Below are 9971 nucleotides of genomic sequence, written 5' to 3' on the forward strand. Positions count from 1 at the left end.
AATTTTTACGCCCCTGCTCCTCAGACAGTCCACCAGAACAAATTGTTTAAAAGTCACAGGTCAAAACCCTAGTACCTGGCTAATATTACTATGACCACAAAATGATCACTTGAAAGAAAAATCCAGGAAAGAGTGAGAATAATGGATAAAGAGAAAACAGGGGAAAAGAAGAAGACAAGGGACATCATTTAGGAGGGAGATCATGTAAGCTACAGGGAACATGCTGACTGGAGCAGCAACTGCATCTGTAATGTATTAATATGTATTTATATATCCAAGCAGCAGGTGGTGTACCTGCCTGATTAAAACCAGAAGCAGGTGTTCCTAGGGGAAGCATAGTTTTTGACTTTACTTGTGCTTATAGTCTTATATCTGACCCGTTATGATCCGAGCACATGCAACACTGGATGACTCTATTATGAAGTCAGTGTGTAGGAACAAAAGTGCTATTGTGTTTTGGATTATCTGAAATTGCAGAAATCTGATTTATGGATTATTGATTATACTTAAGCTTATAACTTTAACGGCAAACTTTGACATTATTTACTGTGTAATAATAATAAATGGTAAATGGTCATAAATGCTCACTACATGGTCACTACACCTGAGAGGGATCGGGATTCATCCGGAGCAGAAGATAAGGAATTGGAATTAGCAAGAAAACAATTTATTTCAAGATGATTAAAAATGTATGATTTTGTTCTACTGATTAATTACATAACCATAAAGCTAAAAAAAAACCTGTACCTTTCAAATATTATTAATTATTATTATTAATAATAATAATAATTAATACTATTTGAATTATTATATTTACCTTTCAAATATTATCAATTATTCTTTATTAATAATAATAATAATTAATCAGATTTGAAAGGTACAGTTTATTATTACTATTATTAATAATAATAACAATAATAATATAATTTGATATGTCTCTACATTGATTTTTTGGGGATTCATTTTAGTCTACCTTTTTTTTAATTATTTTATTTTTTTTAAAGACTTACTGATCTATAGACTGAGTTCATTCAAAATAAAATGTCTAAACTTACCTGTGCTGCAGCAGACACAGGAGTCACACTGGCTACCAGCATCATGCACAACAACACAAAGCTCATCTTCATGTCTGAAACACACACACACACACACACACACACACACACACACATTCAAACACAAACATGCATACAGTAACAGTCAATACACTGCATGTGGACGCATGCACACAAAATACGAAACCCACTCGGATGAGATCACACTGAGGACTCTCAGTAGGAGCAGAACAATCTTTCTTACAAAGATCAGGCTGGGACAGAAAGAAAGGAGAGAAAGAATGATAAACACAGAAACTTCTGAGAAAGGAAAATAAAACCAGATACAAGGAGAGAAACATGCAGTACAAGGGGAAGAGGCAGAGTGGGAGAGTTTTTGTTATTAAAAAAGTTAGAGAAAGAAGTGAGAGTAAAAGCAAGAGAACACAGAGGAAGCTACAGAGGACCAAACTGCGTGTTTCTACCTTTTTAACACTTTCCAGGAGTTCCGTAAAAGTCACTTCCTGAAATCCTGCAGCCTTGTGATGTTGGACTTTGGACCCAAGTCACTTGCTGACATGGGTGCAGAGCATGCAGTGGCCACATGCACCAAATCAGAGGGGTATAACATGGTTATTCACACACACACACACAAGCACATTAAAGTGGTTTATTGTCTTATTCTTATTTATTATAATCTTATTGTATATCTGCAATATTGGGACTTTTCTATGCAATAAGAAAAAAGTAATCCGAGCTGCATTTAAGGTGATACGTAAAGTTTATTACATGTTCTCCTTTAAAAACTGTGTAAAATTGTAAGAGGCAAAAAGTTTTAAACAAACAAACAAACAATAAGAGAGCTTGAAAATACACACATTTTACATATCATTTTGTCAAATAATACCATGGTCAGTTAGGTCTAACATCCAACAAAATAATGTCAATGACAGTTCTGCGCGTTGTTTCGACATATTTCCAGTACGTCCTTCAGAGCCGGATGTTGATTTCACTGCGCACACCGTCACCACCAAAAACACTCTCGTTGCCGTCGGCATCTGACAGGAAGCCGCTGCCTGCGCCCACAGTGGTGACGTTGTGTTCGAGGGTTGTGATTCGCTGCTTCAGTCGAAGCTGGGAAGAGTTGAACTCACTCTGCAGACGGGCCAAACATGTCTGAAAAACCAAGGGTATTATCAGTTATTATATTGTTGTAATTGCTGTCGGTGTCAGTAGCAACAGTACCAACAGCAGACGCAGTAGTGTACTAAGGCCAGAGATACGCACTTTTACCCACGTGTTTGCTCAGACAACCAGCTGTAACATGAACATATTTGTTCATGTGCATGTTTATGTATGTGTTTTACTCAAGGGCACTCCAGAGAATTCACAACATATACACCGGAGATCAAAAGATAGAGAACAAATTTTAAATACTTTATTTATTCTCTACTAGCATGTTTTTTCAAATAACCAAGGCACTTCAACACACTGATCTGGTTTGATCTTGGTCCATTCTTCTTGCAGTCTCTTCCACAGTTCGGTAACTGTAGTGGGTTTCTTAGACATTACTTTTTTGCTGAGAACTTTCCAGAGATTCTATATGGGGTTTAGATATGGACTCTGACATTTCCTACCCTTTAGACACTTTGGGTTCAGTCGTTCCCAGTCCGACGTCGACCATAATGTTTCCCATCAGACCCAAATAACTTTAACAATGCCATGTCATGGTTTAGGGGATGTTTTCTGCAGCAGGAGTTGGGCCTCTTGTACAGCTACATGACAGGGTGAATGTTTATGTAAACCTCCTTCGAGTATTGAAACAATGAAATGTTCAGCCCAGAGTCCCGATCTAAACCCAATAGAGGATCTCTGGAAAATCCTTAGCAACAAAGTAATGTCTTAGAAACCCACTACAGTTACCGTTACCCAATATAGTTACTGTTCTCTAATTTTGCTCACTGTTTTTGTCACAAAACAAAGGTTTTTGTTTAATTACCTTGGTTATTTAAAAAAAACATGCTAGGACAGCAGTGGTATAGCCACAACGGACATTGTATCAAATTCTGAACAATAAACAGTATTTCAGAATAAATCAAGAATTAACACTTCGTTCTCTAATTTTGATCTCCAGTGTAGAACTACCAGATGTGCACTAGCCCCTACCATGCGTGTGCGTATTGCATCTTGTGGAAGTTTTGTGGGGTTAAAAGCAAACATCTACAGATTCACTTTACTGACCTGTAGACGATCTAGACTGGTTTCCAGCCTCTCCACCTTCTCCTCGAGTTCCTCTCCCGCAGACACATTTACTTCCTCCAGAAGCCCCTCCTTCTGCAGTATGTCCCGCCCCCTCTGCTCCAGCTGGGCCCTGGCGTGGGGGAATTCCTGAAGCGCATCCATCAGGTCTTGTTTGGAAAGGCAGAACAGGTCCGAGTATCCCAGACTGCGAATGTTAGCCGTCCGTCGGTTCCCCATCTTGCTGCCGCTGATGTTGAGGATGCTGATTTCTCCGAAGCAGCTTCCGGATGTCAGGACTGCAAACTGGGTGGCTCCGTCCTCCCCCACCACTGCCAGCTGGCCATCTTTAATTATATACATCTCCTTACCCACATCTCCCTTTAGAAAAGGACAGAGAATATAAATCTGTACTTTTAACAGCAATGAACTAAAAAGTAGTGCTACGGGGTAATGTTTTTGGGTGTTTGTACATTATTGGCACTAAAGTAGGAAGCAGAGGAAAGTGTTTTGATGTATGTGCTGGGTGACCAGCTTTTATTAGAAACAATGGACTGCTGTGTTTAGACAGCCCATTCATAGGTTAATACATACATCACAACTCCAACAGTAGCAGTAAAATGAATACTGACCTTTCTACAGATGTAGTCTCCAGGACTGAAAACCTGCGGGCGGAGTTTTAAAACCAGTTCTACAAGGAGGCCTGCCTCACAGTCCTGGAAAATATGCACCTGTCCACACACGCACGCACACACACACACACACACACACACACACACACACACACACACACACACACACACACACACACACACACACACACACACACACACACACACACAACAAGAATGTTTAAGGAGGTTGCATGTAATGATGGTAACAAAACAGGGAAACCATAAAAACTTCAAAACACACATGACTTGTGTGTTTAACCCTTGTCAACAAATGGTGTTGATCTGCGGTGTAGAATTAATAGTTAGGTTTTTGTTTGATATGCAAATTCATTTTGGTTTGGAACATGTTGGTCCTGTGTGTGTTTTAGTAGAACTTACTACCATTTTGACCTTTTGTGGATATTCGTTACACAAATACTTTGCATTAATGGAGAGAAAGAACCTTACTGTATGTTGTGTTCACACCAAACACAAAGTGTAATTTAGCATTGGCACGATTACATACAAAGTCAATGCAAAGATACAACTAGACGTAAGTGATGTGTATTACCAAAATTTGCGTGATGCTGTGTCACAAAAGCCTTCAGTGTTGAGATTCTCCCGGTGTCACTGACATCGGAATTCACCGAGCTGTGTGTCTCTGGATGATGTTATTAACCAATACGATCACACCAGGCGCAAGGCCAAATTAGCCCTTGAACATCTATGAACTCAGCCTTCATTTTGATCGCAACTACACACCTGTAAAGTTTCTGTATTTTGCCCAGTTGGGATGCTATCATGGTTACAAAATATGTCCACAGACAGACATATAAACAACTGGAAAAATACAAAACCACCTCTGTGGTTCTTAACAGCAGCTGGTAACAAACTGATTAAACTTGCATGAGTAGCCCAGGGAGAATACTTGCTTCGCATTTGAATATAACATTATGTCACATTGTCTAAAAATCTTTACCTTCTTCAGTGTGTCCAGATGAACATTAATAGCAATCTCTGCTCTGAGTTTATTGGGCAGGCTCCTCAGCACTTCCTGTTCATCTATTGTCTTCTGATTGGTCCAGAGGTAGTCAAACCAGCGGATGACGCGCTGCTCTAGCACCTTGCTTACATGCCTGAACTGCATGTAGTGTTTGAGGGTGTCCACGCGGCTCTGAAAGGCTGCTCTTGTGGCATTCATGTTGGAGATCATGGCTCCGACATTACCCACAATGGAGGCAAAAATCAAAACACCAATCTAAGACAGAAATACCAGTATTAGTCATTGTGATAGACTGAAACAGCTGGGATCCACACGTTAAAATGCTTTTATGGCTCATTCATGGTAAGATAATATAAGCTTATGTTACAGCTATTGACTTACCAGAAAGTCAAATATCAGGAACAAATATTCCTCATCTCTCACAGGAGGAGGTGTCTCTCCAATGGTGGTCAGTGTCAGAGTGGACCAGTACAGACAGTATATGTAACTTCTTGTCAGGGAGCCAAACTCAGGATCTGATGCGTTGGGGTAAACCCAAGAATCAGTGCCGAGTCCAAGGACCTTGGAGAAGCTGTAGTATCCGCAGGCATTCCAGTGGATGATCACCAGGATGTACAGCACCAGCTTACAGATGCGGAAAGCGTTGGGGTAGCCCGTTCGCGTCTCTGTACGTTCAAACCACTCAAAAAGACGTGGCAGACGCAGCAGCCGATTGAATCGAAGGAGAGGGATGTAGTTGATTCCAACGGTCAGGCACAGGAGGTCAGCTGGAACGATGGAGCCAATGTCGAGTTTACACTGCCAGGTTCGAATGTAGGCTTCCCTGAGACGCTGCACGTTTTTCACCATCAAGCCTTGATCCAGGAAACCTTCACGTTCACAATAAACACATAAATGAATGAATGTCGGCATCTCTCAGATGTCTTAAACCCTATTCAGATGGGATTAGTTTTACTTGGGGATGTGGGGTAAAATCATTTTACCTCAGGATGTCTGTAATATAAAAGGCCAATTCCCACGAGATTAAGAAATCCCTGTATTCTACCAGGAGTAGAAGTCGTTACTCTATTTACGCACTACGTCACCTCCCTGTCGCAATGTGCAAGCTATGTAGCTATCACAAAACTAACTAAAGACGGAACTAAAGGACAGAATTGATTATCAAATAAAGTGTTAGGAGTGCTTCTTCAGGTGCTTCCATGCTCAAACAATGTGGAAAAATATTAACAGGATAATACGAAATATCTACATATGTTTTACAGAGGGTCGTATTCAGACAGGACTAGTTTTACCTGAGGTATTTTTTCTGGACCGTTTCACAGAAGGGAGAAATCATCGTAATTTTTACTGACATTCTCCTGGATAATTACTGACATTGCGCATTCTGACAGGTCAAGACAGATGTCCGTCCTCCACAGAGCTGGGTCTGTCTGACGTTCCTGCCTGTAATAGGGAAGGTTTTCGTTGCCACCGTACTCTACAGGGGAATTGTTGGGTCTATGTTTATCATAGAGTGTGGTCTTTACCTAGTTTGTAAAGTGTCCTGAGATAACTTTTGTTATGATTTGGCACTATAAATAAAATGGAATTGAATTGAATTGACAGGACTAAAACCTCTGTTAAAAATGACCTTACCCCAAGTCCCCACCTAAAACTTATCTCGTCCGAAAAGAGCTTTAGTTAAAACCAAGATCCAGGAAAGAGTTTTTTATCAAACGTTTTCATGTAGTAAAGAAAATGTTATGCCAGTAGTTCTTTCAGTACCTGTGTGGAGACGAACAGCTATATCCAGGATATAGACTCCATCACAGATGGAGTCCAGTACCAGCCACACCAACACATTCCTCATCTGGAGCTCATCGAAACAGGCCCTACAGAAACAGATATACTCAGAAAATCCCTGCAGCAAGTATAATTACCCTCACCTTTTAGTTTTGTTTTTGGCTCTTTAGCTACTAAATGCTAAATGTACTGTGGCATCAACAGAAAGAGTGCTATATCGAGCATGGTGTGTGTTAGAGTTAACAAGTGCTCCCTTTCAATAAACTACACAATGTGTGCATAACGCACTACTAATAAATATTCAGTAGATCTCAAGAGCTTGCACTGGACACTGCACTTCCTTGGCTCCTCAATAATACACCCGCCAACTGTGAAACTGACTGGATGAACGGTTATTGAGGAAGTTGAAGGACACACAAACATGCAGATAGATAGAGAATCCTTTCATTTTGGTTAGATATTGCTGCTTTAAAGTACATTGTGAGAACATGGGCAGATATTTTTTGGTTAGGGAACCAGACAATTCTGGCAAGCTCATGTTTTACCTGCACATTTCTCGCCTCAGATGTGTGACACACGCATTTTAGTGCGCGGTTTAGCTGTTATTTCAGAAAGTTTGTGACCTGTCCTCCACTGTCACACATTTTACTGCTCTAATGGGTTATTGTCTATCCAATTGCATCCAGAGGCATTTTGGTCTGCATCCATTCATGACGCCGTTGGAGATTAAAAATGAACTGAGAGGTTCCAGACTTATATGCATTCGCAAATTAGTCTGACGATGCCAGGCTAGGTATTTTCAGACAGCCTGTTAGTATCATTTGTGGTGCTTGCCACACTAGCTTGTTCTTTATCAGTCCTGCCTATGCCTCCGAGCTTAAAGCTGGCAAAAAGAGCCAACAGTAAACCCAAATTCAAGCTTCTGACCATTGCTTAAAGTGTAATTCCGGCGCAAAATCGTCCCTTGGTCTTTTTCAGCACTTACATACATCACATTAGCCATCGAGACAGTTTTTTGTGTATTAACTATTAACGGAGAAATGCGATAGAGTCGCTGACAGTCGAACGTGGCTAACACGGATTAGCCCTGGGCAGTACAGTGAAGGCATTAAAACGTCTTTTTTAACCACTAATACTGCTCAAAATAACAAACCAAACCTCTGCAGTAGCATGAGAAGAGTCCCTACACATAAAACAAAGCAGCAATGGGCTCCTTCCTTTTGGATTGACTTTGGTAATCCACTTGAATGGACTTTACTACGAGAGGAGCTGGTACAGGGGCCAGTAGGTAAGTCTTTTAACACTCTTTTAATAAACTCCGGTTTCTCTAACTACGTTGTTTGTGCTTCATTTTATGTGTAGGGACTCTTCTCATGCTGCTGCAGAGGTTTGGTGTTATTTTGAGCAGTATTAGTGGTTAAAAAAGACGTTTTAATGCCTTCACTGTGCTGACCCGAGCTAATCAGTGTTAGCCACATCCTGCTGTTAGCAACTCTACCAGATTTCTCCGTTAATAGTTCATACACAATTAAAACTGTCTCGATGGCTTATTTGATGTATATAAGTGGCAAAAAAGACCATGGGATGATTTTGCGCCAGAATTACACTTTAAGAGAGCTGATAACACAATCACTGCTCCAATGTTTTCCTACAGTAATGGAGAAATCGTAGAAGTTGTCACAGTAGTAGTTCTACTCAGCGGCACAGTAGTAGTTCCCAACCTGACAACCAGTAGGGTCCAGTTATAAAAAACGGCAGCACCAATCACCATCAGCCAATGGTAGTATGCATCATCAGATGGTGATAAGACCTCCACATTACACTTCTTCCTCCTGACAGAGAGGGGCAGAAATAAAGAGACGGAGTTATATGTGGAAGTGTCCCTTGATGTTTTCAGAAGTATGCATTTTGTCTGATTTTTTCTCATCTTACATGCGTCTTGTGTGTCTGTTTTCATGCTCTGCATCGGAGCCAGTGTGGCTGTGGCTCAGCCTGCTCGACGGGGCTTGCATGTCCGTGTTGGCGGGGCCTCTGAAACGTTCCAAGAAGGAATCCGGTCGCTCCGTCTCATCAGCCAAACTCTTCTGCGCCCATTCTCTCAGAGTCATCACCATACTGACTATCCTAAAGACGGACAGGCATGTAAAGTTTATAACACAGGGAGGCTAGGTCCTTTCGAATATTTATTTATCATACCTGGACAGAGCTCCTCTTCCATGCAAGGAATTCTGGGAATTATTATCTCTTCTGTCAATGGCCGCCATTCTCTGAAGCTCTGAGGAAGTGTCATCACACATCGACTGCGCTCTACACACAGGAACAATGGTCAGCTGCAATTCTGAAGATACATTTTTTTTATACATATACAGTATTCATCATTTAAAAAATGTTGGCCACTTCTGGGCAGGGCAACAAGCTGTAAACACAACATTGACAGATTATTGTCTTTTGAAGTTGATATAGTAAATGTGTGTTAACACATCCAGCAGACACAAGCAACATTAGCATTCATTACAGTCATGTTTGAGACCATCTGATGAATGTAAGTGCAACATTCACTCTCCTTTTAGTTCTGCTTTGGTCACCACCGACTCCTTGGAAAAATGTTTGTCTCTTTAGTGGCTTAAGGCTCCGCTATGTTCATTAGCAAGAGGCTAAGTTTGTCTGCTATTTACTGCTGGACAGGTAGTTTACAGTGGTTTATCTCTGTTTTTTCAATGCTTCCTGCTGCTGGGTTTAAGTTAGAGGTGAGATTAAACCAAAAAAAAAGAACTGTGCCGGCCATGAAATCAAAACATTGAGTTAAATGAGGTTGAAATCCCCCGAAGAGCTGTGGGGAACTGCAGGTGGGTCACATTTCTAAAGGTTTGTCACTACCGGCAACACCTCTCAAATCACACGGTCATTGTTCATGTGTTGTTCAAGGACCCGTATTATGTTCCACTGTGTTTGGAGTTTCTACTAGAACATGTTTACTAGGAGACTCTGCAGGTGAATAGGGTAATACCTAAATTAACCTCCCCACTTGGTTACTTGCATTTAGACATTTTTTATTATAAGGTTTCTGAAATGTTATCTTTCAATATTCAAATGAGACATTATCTAATGCTAACTTTCTACAGAGAAATCTACAGACACAAAAAGACAAAGTGTAGTAACATAAACATCCGAATGTGTTAAGGCATGTTAAGGATAAATAATATTACCTGGGGTGTTGAAAAAAAACATTCTGTGTAACTTAATATACCAGTATTCAACCTG

General features: G+C 40.6%; 1 protein-coding gene across 1 annotated transcript in view; it reads right to left on the minus strand.

Moving 5' to 3' along the window:
* Window positions 1-2024: 2024 nt before the first annotated feature.
* Window positions 2025-9971, minus strand: part of cnga2a (cyclic nucleotide gated channel subunit alpha 2a) — a gene marked incomplete at its 3' end in the record, with an annotated part of 9117 nt that continues 1170 nt past the window's right edge. Inside the window, exons 2-10 of the mRNA XM_083915663.1 lie at window positions 8907-9017; window positions 8643-8834; window positions 8432-8542; window positions 6693-6799; window positions 5310-5797; window positions 4905-5183; window positions 3905-4003; window positions 3276-3653; window positions 2025-2210 (exon numbers count right to left, since the gene is read on the minus strand). Of these exons, the coding sequence (XP_083771789.1) occupies window positions 2025-2210; window positions 3276-3653; window positions 3905-4003; window positions 4905-5183; window positions 5310-5797; window positions 6693-6799; window positions 8432-8542; window positions 8643-8834; window positions 8907-9017 (1951 nt within the window). The remainder of the gene's footprint in view (window positions 2211-3275; window positions 3654-3904; window positions 4004-4904; window positions 5184-5309; window positions 5798-6692; window positions 6800-8431; window positions 8543-8642; window positions 8835-8906; window positions 9018-9971) is intronic.

This window comes from Echiichthys vipera (assembly GCF_963691815.1).
Source record: "Echiichthys vipera genome assembly, chromosome: 6".
NCBI classification, from domain to species: domain Eukaryota; kingdom Metazoa; phylum Chordata; class Actinopteri; order Perciformes; family Trachinidae; genus Echiichthys; species Echiichthys vipera.